This window comes from Grus americana, chromosome Z, assembly GCF_028858705.1.
Source record: "Grus americana isolate bGruAme1 chromosome Z, bGruAme1.mat, whole genome shotgun sequence".
NCBI lineage: Eukaryota > Metazoa > Chordata > Aves > Gruiformes > Gruidae > Grus > Grus americana.
The window spans coordinates 58,223,689-58,237,210 of record NC_072891.1 but is presented as its reverse complement, the minus strand read 5'-3'; the positions used below and the strand labels follow the sequence as shown (position 1 = coordinate 58,237,210).

Sequence of the window (13,522 nt, the reverse complement as noted above, 5' to 3'; positions counted from 1 at the left end):
TATGCAGAGATTCATATGCTGAGCAATCCTAAAGAGTCTGATTGTCATGCTGACTTAAATATGCATTTAACATTAGAAAAATGTGGACTCAAGATTTTTTTTATTTGTCAGCATTTGGCTGTTATTCAGAGAAATTACTGTGTATAAATTAATACAGCTGACTTGATATAAGTTAGCGATGTGTTCTGACGCACGTTTGCAGAAAGACAATTTATCAGCTATAATAGGAATTTCAGGAAAGCGCTGGACAACATTTCAGTGTGAAATTTACTTAACTGATAAAGGTTTGAAGAGAGATTTAAACAATAATAAAAAGTAGACAATTTATAATGCATAAGTAGTTGTATAGCTTAGTTTTCATATCTAGCAGGACCTGAAATTAATCACTTCATTATACACACACACACACACACACACACACACATATTTTAAAATACCTACATTTCTGAGCTGGTAGCCAGAAAATTAACTTTTCTCAAAACCTGAAGTTTTGAAAATATGTGTTAAGGCACCAAGTCATGGGTTTGATTTCTGTCTAGATTCAGTACGAATGTGTCAGACTGACACATCTAACTTATACTAACTATTCCAGTGTCATAAAGGAGACCTTTTGAGGACTGCTTGACTGTTACAAGTAAATTTTCAACAGATATATATGTAAATTTAATAAAGGAACAGAGCTTTAAGGAACAGATTCTATTTAAGAGACATGGGGTTAAACCAAATGTTTTAATTTTGTTTCTAGGTATACTATTCTTTATTAAATATCTCATAGTAAATTTCTATTTAAAAAAATAACATAATGTAATTATACTATATGGTTTGATATTGAATGGCACAACAGAGATCAGAGAATCTACATAATGTTCATAGGTCATTCGCTGTCCAACATTTTTCAATACAGAGCATATTAATATATTTTTAAAATATTTACATATATAACGTATTTATAAATATGTAAGTATAATCATGTACATTAACACATGGAAAATAAAAATAATTGCTGAAAATAGTTAAATTTTAATCAATCTGTCAGTAATCAATCAATATTATATAGGTCATGATGATTTAAATTATTTTGATGAGCTATACAAACACAAGTCTGCACAGAAGTGGCAAAAATTATTGAAAACTTGTTATTTCAGGATATTTATTGCAGCTATTTGTAAATGACATACAGTAAAGTTCTTTTTCTTGAATGATATACCTGAGAAATCTTTCCAGATCTTCCCTGCTGCAGCGAGACCATGAAACATCTCCTAGATTCTGTCCTTTAATCCACTCCCCAGACATGATATGGAGACCATCTGCACAGGATGGGTGGTCATTGTCGTGGTTTATCCCCATGCTGAATTTCAAAGTTATCAAAAATAAACCAAAGCACAACAAAATAACAAGTTGTTTTCAAAATGTTTATAAGTTAAAACTCTTGCAAGAGGCTATGAAAAACTCACGTTTATTACATGTAGGAAATGTCTTTTGATTTTTTCCATGATATCTTTCATAGAAGTACATAGAACTGTGTGTGGAGGACAATTCTATACTGAAAGGAGAAAGTGAGGCCTCATTCATTTGATGAAAAATATTACATTCTAATCAGCTATTCAACATATACTTCAGGCAACTTTTTGAGTGTTCCGAACTGCACAACTACTGCAGGTTTAATGAACTGTGCTTCTCTTGCTAATGGGTAAAAATACTGGAATTCTACTTTTTGAGATCAGTGAATTATTCAACATTTTGGTAGTGATTCTATCTTAATTCCATATGGAACTAGTTTGTTGAAATTTTACAGAATAGTAAAATGCTTACTAGTTTAATGTGTGACTATTGTATCTAAAGAAAAATCAACTAAATGTGTTTTCAATGTCTACTGTTAGAAATAACATTGATGAAGCAAAGACTCAGCATCCACATACATCCCAGTGAGTTCTCACATAAGGCACTGAAATAAAAAATTCTACTAAAAATCTGCTTGAAGCTGCTACTTTAACTGAAGTGAAGACTCATGGTCACTCTCATTCACAACCAGTAAACAGAGAGGAAGAAGACAGACTTAAATAAAAATAAAGTTTGCAAAATTAGCTAAGTGGATACATGCTTGACTGGCATTAAGGGAAATAAATGGAATACTCTCAGCTGTTTTTGAAGATTTGTAAATGAACATGGCACTACTCTCCAGAGTACTGCATTCAAAATGGTGGGGGAATTTTGCAGCCCTAGTCTGCCCTGCAGAAAAGCAAAACTTTAGTGAATAGGCTTTATAACTTGTATTGATTCCTTCAGCCAAAGAGCACTCAAATTGCTTAGAAACTGCAAATATGGAAGAAGTTTGCTGCTTCTGTAGAAAAACTAGAGTACATCATGCTTCTCAATATTTCACCACACTGCAGTGCCAAAGGACAAAAAAGGCTTGCCACCCATCACTGAAAACACCAACTCACTGTTTTTCTCCACTTTATCCCAAACCCCCTCACAACTAGATCAAATTTTGTATCAGTTTTGCAAGCTGCATTACCTTGGGTTTGCTAATGAAATTAATTTAAATGCTGCGTAGGGCTTCATCTTGCCTATAAGAGTGCTCAGTCTCTTACAGTGATGTGTATACCCCACAATCTGGAGCACTGGAACAGATGCCGCTGCGTGAATTGGATAATTTTGTTAGTTATAAACAGTGTAACTGAGGTAAACAGATCTGTCTGACTCTCATCTTAGCTTCTGTCTTTTCCTGAACTGCCCAAATGGGACAAAACAAAACCAATTACATTCTTCTTACATACCTTGCATGCAGAATGTGAGACGTTCTTATTGCCAGAGCTCATAAGAATTATGGAAGAACACACAGAAAATCTAATGACACTTTGCTGACTGCACAAGAAATAGATTTTGCTTATAGCTCTTCAAGTTATATACTTCCTTACTGCAGAAGTACTCATTTATCAGTGGCATATATATATACACACACTATGATTTGAAAAAAAATCTTTTGTTGATACAATTTGTTATAGAATTGATGGCTCCCATGTATGCAGAGTGGGAATCAATGCATTTATATGTTATTTAAAACATTTTTTTTAAATTAAAAAAAAAAGAAATATTTTCTGATTACTGTTGTTTCCCAACTACTCTGAAGAGCAATTCTTGAAGTCAGACTTTGTGACACAGACAACCGGTCTGTAAAATCACCCAGAAAAATGTGTGCTGAGCTGAACCAAGATCTTTGCTGTTTCAAAAAACTATTGCACTAGCCACCATTACAGACAAACATCAGTGTAACCCTTTTTCCAATCTACTACCACAAAATCATTCTGTACAGTCTATCAGTACCTGAATTTGGAGGACAACATTGTCTTTCAAGGTAAGAAGTGCTAAAAAATGTTTTATTCATAACAACTGTGTGTATCAACAACAGTAAGCACTAATAGAAAAATCTAATTCCAACTGTCTGCCAATAATTCATCTGCTATACTTTTGTAACCCTTCCCCTCTTCTGCTTTGACATTCAAACGTAGTTCAAAGTATCTGCACTAATCCAATAGGGTTCATTCCTAAATATGCTTCTACCTCCAAATTAAGTGCATGTAACAAAATTCCCAGCAAGTAGTTAAGGCCATTATGGAAGCCTTTGACTACCAGAATGAATAGCTACTTCAAAAGGGAAGTACAGGTCATTATGTTAACATCACCTAATTAAATTGCAAGACAGTATGTGAGGAGTATGCTGAAGTAGCAACAGAACCTGCTCTTAAACATTCTCAGAAATCTTTTCCTCAATATGTACTGTTGATCTCTTCTATAGCATGGTAATGATTGCATACTTTTATCTGACCACATTAAAGTAGGTATGCAGTGGTATTGACTTCTGATTTCTTTCACCACATCACATTATGTCTGTGGTGAAAAAAAGAAGCTGAACAGTCATTGCTCCCTTTCCTATCTAGCATGAGAGTAAGCAATGTATGCATGCATATCTACTTCTTCATTAAGAATCAAGGATATAACAATATTTGATGCTCACACTGGTGATCATGATATTTTCTAGGCTTCCCTGCTGTACTGTCTACATGAAAGAGACAACTACATCCTTTCACTAAAAGAAAGGCACACAGAAACTGTCTGTGTAAGGTGCTGTTCTGTGCTCTTCCTATACAATTTATTATGCTTGCATTGGGCACATTGCCCTCTCTGTCCATAAGCTGCTCTCTCCCACAACTGTGATTTTTCAACCCCATGCAAGAGTAAAGCAACACCATATGCATGTGAGAGGAAGACAAGGGAGTTTGGGGTAAGAGGATAACTTTATAACAGTCTGAAAAAAAATAATTAGCATAGAGGATGGTGCTGTTCTTTAACAAATAGTAGATCATATCTATACAGAAATAAATCAAATTTAGTTTGAGGAATAGAAGCATTATTTTTTCACTGATATATAAAAATGCTCCACCCATATAGTTAAAGACTATATACGGCAGACATGAAAGTAGGAAGCATCCTATGGAATGCGTTCCCTAACTGAAATATTAGCAATATTTCAACTCACCCTATGCAACTAAACTACTTTTTAGTAATCTCACTTTAAAAGTATTTTGACAAAGAGCCTTGGTCAAATAAACTCCACTAACATTATACATGGTTGTCAAGTCAACTGAAAAAATATTTTTATCTAATAAAACCAGTAAAACTTGTTTAAAAAACACTGCCAGATTATTTTTTTGTGATATCATGCAGAAAGTTGTAACAATCTCTGCGAAATTTTGAAGATGATCCCTGTTGATGTTTAATTTGCAATAGGAATAGTACAAAGAAAAATCCTTAATTTCTCTGTGCTGAGAAGTCAGAAATAACAACTCAGGCAACTGAAGGCGGGAGACGAATACCAGTTCTGTTTTTCAGCTAAAAAGTAGTTCTTTTCGTGACTGCTGCAATTATATGTGTTCACCTGGATTCAAGATAACTGACAGCATCTCTCCTGCCATCAAGGGAATAGGTTATACTCTTGCAGGCACAAAATGCATTCCAGTGTCAACCCACATACAGAAAAGGACTAAATACTACACTTTGGTTTGATTATAGCCAAGTATTAAGAAATAAAAACTCTTTTAATGTCAGCAAAGGGTCCTCAGTCTCTATGGTATATTTAAATAAGTTTAAATAAGGCTATGCACATACCTTCTGGAAAGAATTAGGTCTGCACTGTAAAGTGCTATTTTATGTTTCTTGTCACTGTAGGACTCTAAAATTATCCTACATGTGCTACATCATGGATTTGCTCAGTGACCCCACACTTTTCCAAGTGGAAAGCTTTTTATTATTTATTCATTATTTTCATTGTACTTTGCAAATGGCAGATGATGACCTGATTATCACGTTCCACTTAAATGCATGGTAGTGCATCTGAACAAGAATGATGCTATTGTAATAGAAACAGGCAATGCAGGCACCAAGACTAAGTAGTATCAAAAACTTAATATAGGAGCAATTAATTGAGAGAGTTCAGATAGATGTGGAGATTACTTTAGGTCTATCTGTAAATAAAAAAAAAGCTAGAATTAAAAGATTAAAGAGAACTGCTGTTCAGAGTTTTACAGTCACTAATATGAGACAGGTTAGGAAATAAGAGATGGATTAGGAACACCACAAGAGCAAGTACCCAAGAAACCAGGGGTAGGTTGTTGAATATTCAGTATAATAAATAGATTCCCAAATCCTAGATATTAATTCAGCCCAAAAGCTATAAGCAGCAGAGGAATGCTGAGTGTAAACTGCAGATCCAGGATAACAGTACTAGTTTAAGCTCATGACAGAACGAACACTTTTGAAAAAACTTTCCCTTTCTGAAGAAGATAGTAAACCTCTGAATGCTGCTATCAGTTTATACCTGTGATGTGTGATGGGATCAGGGTGCCATCTGATTTCTTTCAAAATTCATATTTTTATAAGTGATAGCTAAATAGCATTTGTAAATTTACTGCAATTATAATCCTACAAGTAATTATTCCACAGAATTTTTTTCCATTCTAGCAAATAAATCACAAACATATAATGGATTATATTACTTTCAAAAATAAAAATAAGAATTAATTAAAAATCTTTATTAATTACAAAGTGTTATCCTGCCTATTTTTTCCACTGTTTTCTTTTTTGTCATCATTGCATACAATACTACATTAGAATGACAGAAAGTCCTTAAATTATGGACTTGGAAATGACAAGGTTTAAAAGCTTACATGGCATTTAATAGAACAATTATTGTCCCAACAATGTCTAATCTAAAGTTTTGCAAATCACAGTATCACAAGGATGTATTTGATAAGTGAAAATAACACCACTCATTTTACTATCACAGATGGAGGCAGAAGCTGCATTACTTTCTCAGTACTTGTACTTTTTCAATAAAAAGAGTTTTATCACACTACTATCTTTATAGAGAAAATTATGTTTGTACATGTATTTTATAGAATTAACACAAAAAATCTGTATTACTACATGTTGGCTTTTTTATTTTAAAATCCCTGTTAGTGAAACAATAATTATTGTATGATTTTTTAATAAGTGCTTTAAAAGATATGAGGGTTTCACAGATCATTGCATAAATGGGATAAGACACATGGTTCTATTTGTAAACGAATTATTTAGCTTGAAGTGAATTGAAAGGCAAATAACCCAGCTACAGAAAAAGTATGAGAGTAAAAGGTAGAAGATAATTTCTTTGGAAAAACTTCGTCTAAATCTTTTTGTTAATAATTTGATGATAGAAAGAAAAATATCAAAAGAAATATGTTTAGGCAATGAATATTTCTCTTTTGTGAATTGTTCTAGGATGTTGGTAACTCAGATTACGTTTTCAGTCTTAAAACAATTGGGTGAAAACTACAACATGTTTATTAATATATGGACATTGACATGTATCTCACAGCTGAGTTTGCAACTTTCGCTAAACAGCTGCTTTTTTCTCAACTCCAACACTTCTACCACCATGCTTTAAGAAGCTGGATCTAGACATAGCGCCGTGTGATGGTCCTTTGACTGAAGTATATAAATAATTTAAAGCTTTGATGTGACAGATGTATTTAGCATCATAACATGAAGATACCTATCACACCTTGCATAAGTTTTTTACAGAAAGTATATAATACAGGAAAATTATTCACTTCTGGCAAATATGATACCCATGCCACATCCTGCAAACTGCAGTATTTCAAGATAAACCAGTATGTCTACAGTTTATGACTTTAATCTTATGCCAAGGAAAGACATTGACATATAACATGTCTTCAAACTGAGGAAAATATGTAATCAGGAAAAAGACTTTGAGCTATCATGTACTCAGTGAATAGACCAAAAAAAGTTGTTTCCTTATTAACAAAAACCACTGACATGATTATGATCTTTTGCCAACTTTTTCACAGATATTTTAAGTGTGTCAGACTCTCAATTAAGCATATGCATACTGTAGGCTGTTGTTCAGTTACTAACTTTTCAGTTTACAAATGCTATTCAAAGAAAAATTAACTATAAATCCATCCTGGAAAACTATAGTCTGGCAGAAATGGAAGCCTTGATACCTTGCTAGAGAAAGAGTTGACCAATCTTCTAAATTTCAACTACAAAATTCCCGTATTTTTTAACATTACTAAAAGTGCTGATGCAGTGCTACTTCACTGTCTCATCTCTTCCTGAGCTGTTTCTTTCTTCATCTGTCTAGCTACCAGGAAAAGGCTAGCGATGCTTGATTTCTGCTAGGCATTGTTGTGAAGTGTTTGCATAAAAATCTTTCTTGGTCCTCTGTCTGTTTTTAGAATTGGACTAAGCAAAACTATTTTTTGTCACGGTTTTGAATGACCATATAAATTTTGAGAGTAAGAGTAAATGGAAATGCTAAGTATGTAATAAACTGCATCCTTTTCTGTCATCTCCAATTGCAAATGTATTTTGTTGGACAATTTCCAGGCCACTGGGAAGTTTGGTATGATATACCTATCTGCCCCATAAGATCTTAGGCTTATTTAAATCAGCATAACTTCATGATTGTGGAACACAGATGCCTACTTTGATATGCATGCAGGAAGTCCAGAGACTATTAATTTTTAAAGAACTTACCTACTAAAGCATGATCTCAAAGACTGCTTTTTTGGGGACAATGCTATTTTTTGCCACGACTTTCTATTTACTGTTACTGGCAGGGTATTAAATGTCCCACTTGTATGGTTGAACAACTAATAAATACTGTGAACTTAATTAAATAAGTTAAAAATAAGAGACAGAGATTTCAAAAAAGGCTTTAAAGATCAGTCAGTGCACCATTTTGAACAGTGTAAAAGTTTTGAACAGTTATCTTATGGATTCTATTCCTAATCTAACAGAAAAAAGGCAGCATTTGTGATGAAACTATTGGGGTGACTGTCGTACAAATCATGTTTGAAATAAAGAATATGTAATGCTGAAATGCAATACAAAGTGAAAACCAACTTACCTTTTATCAAAACAATAAAGTAAGCAACAAGGAAAAGGGGAAGCATTGTATCTTTCTGAAGAGTAAATGTAATAAAAATAATTTCTTATTAAACAAGTGCTATGCTTTATAGATATTTCCTGTAAAGGGAATATTTTTGAACAAACTGGACAGAAAACATTACTACAGACAGTAAAACAATACCAAAAATACTGTAAAAATATGTCCATGTTTTATGCACCTATCCACAAACTGCAGAGAAGTATAGCCATTTGTAAATCTGTCAGAGACACAAATATGTGTATGGGAAAGATAATTTCTAATAGTTCGTTGTGCATGTATTTTAAAAATCATTATAAAGCTCAATTTTCCTAACTACAGCTGCGCTTTTCAAATGGTATTGCTCAAAATTAGGTTCCCATGTCTACACTTCAGTTGACAGTCAACAGTAACTATTTTGAACAAAAAACCTCAGTAATAACGAAAATCAGTCAAAACAGTTAAAGCTCAACATCTCTGACAGTCAGGCTGCTTCTGTATCCAACTACCCGAATCAATGGATATTTCTGTATCTATAGATAGATTAATATCTGCATCTATGTATCTAAACTTGGACTGAGAAACCCATCTTTGGACTGTTAGCCAAAAAGGTCAGAAAAATTAAGGAAAGAAGCAATGAGGGGAAAATGAGAGAGTCTGTGCAGCTGGGAGGAGGCCACAATGATAGGCACTTCCCCTGCACCTTCTATCCACTTCCCCTGTAGCCCACAGGATAAGGGATTTATGGAAGAGAGGGAAGCAAGTAGATTATTTGGGGACAGGTTACCGGCACAGTCCCCAGTGACACAACAGTTCTGCAGCAGCTTGTTTTTTACTCAGAAGTCACTGCCATGCGAACGCCTAACATTGTAGTGCCCCAAGATAACCTGAGTCGGGATGCTGGGAAGCAAGAATTCTGAGACAAAGAGACCCCAGAGTGATACTATGGCCATTACTGAATAAAGGCTTAGCTTAATTATCAGTAAATGGAGTAATTGTGCTAACATGCCAGCTCAATATACCCTTGGTTAAATAACCTGCACTTTGCAAACATCTTTTAAGTCAGTAATTTATCAACAAATCAGAGTTGGCTAAATATATGACATCATGTTATCTCCCTTACACAGACCTATTTTAAGAGAAATGCTATGCACAGCATATGAAAGATAGGTATGTTTTGAGATTCATCTGTACTTCCTAGAAATTCATTCACTTAGTGTTTATGCTTATAACTACGAAGAGATTTTCTCACATTTGGATGTTCCAGTGCTTGGAAAGACAGGGCTCCAAAATTTTGCTAGCCTGTCTCCTTCATGCTAGTATAAAAATTATACAAATAACGACAAAAAACATCCAAAATTTTAAGAGGGTGTATTTGAATTAGAAGGTATATGTCTTTCTGTATAGGAATTGCAGACATAATTGGAGGAACAGTTTCACATCGAGGAAAGGGGAAATAGAAAAGCATAACCTGAAATAAGAAGGTCCTGAACAACAGTAAAGTTGGTATTTTAAAGCCAAAATAAATAAAAAGCCTTCGTGGGTGCAAAGAAATCAATTTCTCAGCCTCATAGATCAACAAATTTAGAAAACCTATGGGCTCTTAACTTACTAATTACAAAGAAATAATTTATAATTCATTGTTAGTGAAAAAAAAAATAAAAAAATTAAAGCAGAGACTTAAATATTCTGATATTTTAGAACAGAAGGCCTGAAGCTGGGAAAAAAAAAGATCACTGAAAACATTAATGAAATAAAATATAGTCACGCTGAACCTAATAGTTTCATATTTTTATTCTTTCACTTAAATCAAAAGCCTGAGTAACAGATTGCAGGACAAACATGGGAAACATACTCTACTAATGAAGGCAGTTGCAAAGGAACTGTACTTGTACTGAAACATCTCTGCAACTGAGGAACCTCAAATGCCACCTCCTACAGCATGAGCTCCTTAGTACTTTCACCAGTTTTTGTTTCAAAACTATTCTTCAACTTACCACACCTGCATTTTTTTCTGCAGGAAACAGGTTTTCAACTTCAACAATTTCTTACCTCATAATTTCATACTGCGGTCGACTGTCCTGAGTTCATATATTATTTCATTTATGGTTCATTTCTTAATCAACTAAAATAATCTGAGCATTCAGAAAAATTAATTTGACTGCCTTCTCAGAGCAGAAAATTGCACTACAGATAGAAAGTATTTTTCTTCTTTTGTGGTAAAACAGCATTAAAGTGTCACTTTTTTACATTCCAATTTATTCTTTAAAAACTACTTATCTCACATCCTGGAATATAAAAGAAATGTAATTAAATAATTATCCAAATAAGATACGAATCCGTTGGATGGCTAGATGACAACTCTCTCATGTAAGAAGACAAAAGTACTGTGGAACCAGGTGATTTCAACAGTGTGATTCAAATCACAGATTGTTCATCTAAATTCTGTTTTCAGGAATGAAAAATATATTCTGTTAATACAGATACTGATAATTACAGGACTAATGTAGATAGGTTTCTCTGTTTGGGGAAACAAAAGAAAGCTATGCTTATCATGAGTTAGCAGGAATTACAAACTCTGCTTTTGTAGTCTCTCCCAGAAAAAGGGAAGGCACATGGAAAGGGAGGGACTCTCACTGTTCATAAGAAAGGATGCTGTTGCTGACCAAGTAGTCAGTTTTCTTCTATTTTTTTCCCCAAATGAATCCCCAAAAAACCCGCTCCTGGTGAAGCTGACCTATGAAAAAGTTGCTGGACCAACTTGAGGAAACTCAAAATTCTTGGTATACCCCACAGATATGTATCTTGGGAAGAGAAAAACACTGCCACTATCCTGTAAAACCTCTCTATGCTTCCTTCTCAAGATAGAAAAGCCATTAAAATCTAAGCAGTGGGTACCCAGGTATCAAGTAAGGCTTCATTCTTTCTCTCACAGCTGAACAATAAAGGATCAAAATAAATGCTAAACAAATACTTTGACTTAACATCTGAGAGAAAATGCCAAGCATCAAATGCCTTAATTTAGTGATCCTTACTACTATGAATCCTACTGTGCAGGATTTATCAGTGGAAGTTACCACTACTGTTCCTGAAGTTTCCACTATACTTGTGATTAGATGATTTTCAATATCTAAAGAGGACTTCTCCTAATTAATAATTAATACATTTCTCCTGATTAATACCTTTGTTTTCCATGTGGTAATATTATTCCTGGTTAAATACAAATTAAATTGTAAAATTCTACTTTATAAATATCGACAGCTTTTTTTAGGTACTTTCATGAGACTCCCTACTCCACATCAGTAACTCATTCACAAAGATGGGTAGACAGTTGCTTTTAGTTTTCTTGTTGATTTTATTGTGTTCTGTTACCATATTTTAGACTGTGATAACAAAAGCATTTCCTAATCTCCCATTTAAAGCTCTCCAAGATCCACTGGATTTCATGTGGTTGTTTAATATCATCATGAAAAATAGATGTTGTTTGCTGATGAGTTATTAAGTAAGTGATTGAATAATTCCACAGACTTCCCATTTGGAACTACAAAATACCTGGAAGAATAACCTGAATTTTAGCAATAGGTACATTTCATATTTCACAAAGTGCTTACTAGAAAAAGAATGCAGATATGTATAAAATTGATTTTGAGATATCCCACCAGTATCTCTTTCAACTATTAGAACAACTTTTATAGTACACTGAGAGTACATAATAATTGTTAATTAATGTATTTTGAGATATTGCAGTTTACACCTATCCTTTATTTCCCCATACTTAGGAAGGAGTCCTATGCCCGAGACAGCAATCATGTAAGTAAAATGAAGATATGAGTGTTAGTTGATAACCAAAATAATAACATTATCTCTTCTTCTCTCAGTTCTCCACGTGGAGACAATGTCTTTTAATTAATTGCTGTTAGTTCTTATTCTGTAATATGACTTCATTACATAGTTATCTAATTGCTCATTAAATTTATTTTAATAAATAGGATTTGATTATTAAAAACAAATCCATCAATGTGTTATACTTTTTAATCTCTGATTACAAAGACTTGCTCCTAAAATTTTAAGATGGAGCTCGAAAATCAATTGTTGACTTACAACATTAATTCTCAATGCCATTAAAAGATCATCTGCTTTCAGATACACATGGCTAGAAAAAAGACATTTCATATTGCAAAGTAAGGCTTAGTTTGCCATTGTATTTCATTGAGAATATTTCTGTTTTAATTGGAAAAACTAAGAAACTCACAACACAACATTTATAAACATTGAAGGTATTCAGTATAATTAGCTGTAATTCTTCAGCTGTGTTCCTGTGCAAGCAAACCTAGATTTCAGCGCAGGGGGTATACCCCATCCCCTGCAAAGTCCCCTGAACCCATAATTATGCAACTGATGGCAGTGGCATTAGAGGTCTGTCAAATTGTTCTGAGTTTGTAAATGATCATAAGATTTTATCAGACAAATGAATTTCAAATATATAGATAACAGCATGGAGGTTGATGTATAAAACCAAACCCTCCAAAACCAAACTTATCTTTTTCAAAGGTACTTTTATACTCAACAAAACAATGGCAATTGCAAATGTGTTTATTTATGTTCTCAGGCTGATCAATGAAAATCAACAGAGTCTGTACTGCATACATTTTGAGTCTATTTGAATGATAATTTATCAGCAAGTATATTATTTGTTGTACAGAAGACCAAAAAATTAAGGATTTTTTTCTTTGTACTCGAAGAGGCAAAGTCTTCGAGAAAGTTTTTGCTTTTACTGTGCTGTTGAATACGACTCTCTTCACAACAATGAGAACAACTAGAATGGTTAAAGATACTAGGGAAGAGGGTAAAAGTTAAGTAACTTCAAGATTCAGGAAGAGTTTGTGAAAATTTTCTAGAAAATGTGGCTTGTTGAAAGAGGAAAAGACTTATGACTGATCTAGATGGGGATTACATTTGAATCGCTTGAGGTCCTATCCAATGGCATCTCCATTCAAATGTTTGTCACTCCACAAAGGATCAACTACTTCT

General features: G+C 33.7%; 1 protein-coding gene across 3 annotated transcripts in view; it reads right to left on the bottom strand.

Moving 5' to 3' along the window:
- ADAMTS19 (ADAM metallopeptidase with thrombospondin type 1 motif 19) overlaps nucleotides 1–13,522 on the bottom strand; it is a 161,431-nt gene that overhangs the window by 60,302 nt on the left and 87,607 nt on the right. For all 3 annotated transcript variants that reach the window (XM_054809886.1, XM_054809888.1, XM_054809887.1), the window contains one exon: nucleotides 1,208–1,348. In XM_054809886.1, the coding sequence (XP_054665861.1) occupies nucleotides 1,208–1,348 (141 nt within the window). The remainder of the gene's footprint in view (nucleotides 1–1,207; nucleotides 1,349–13,522) is intronic.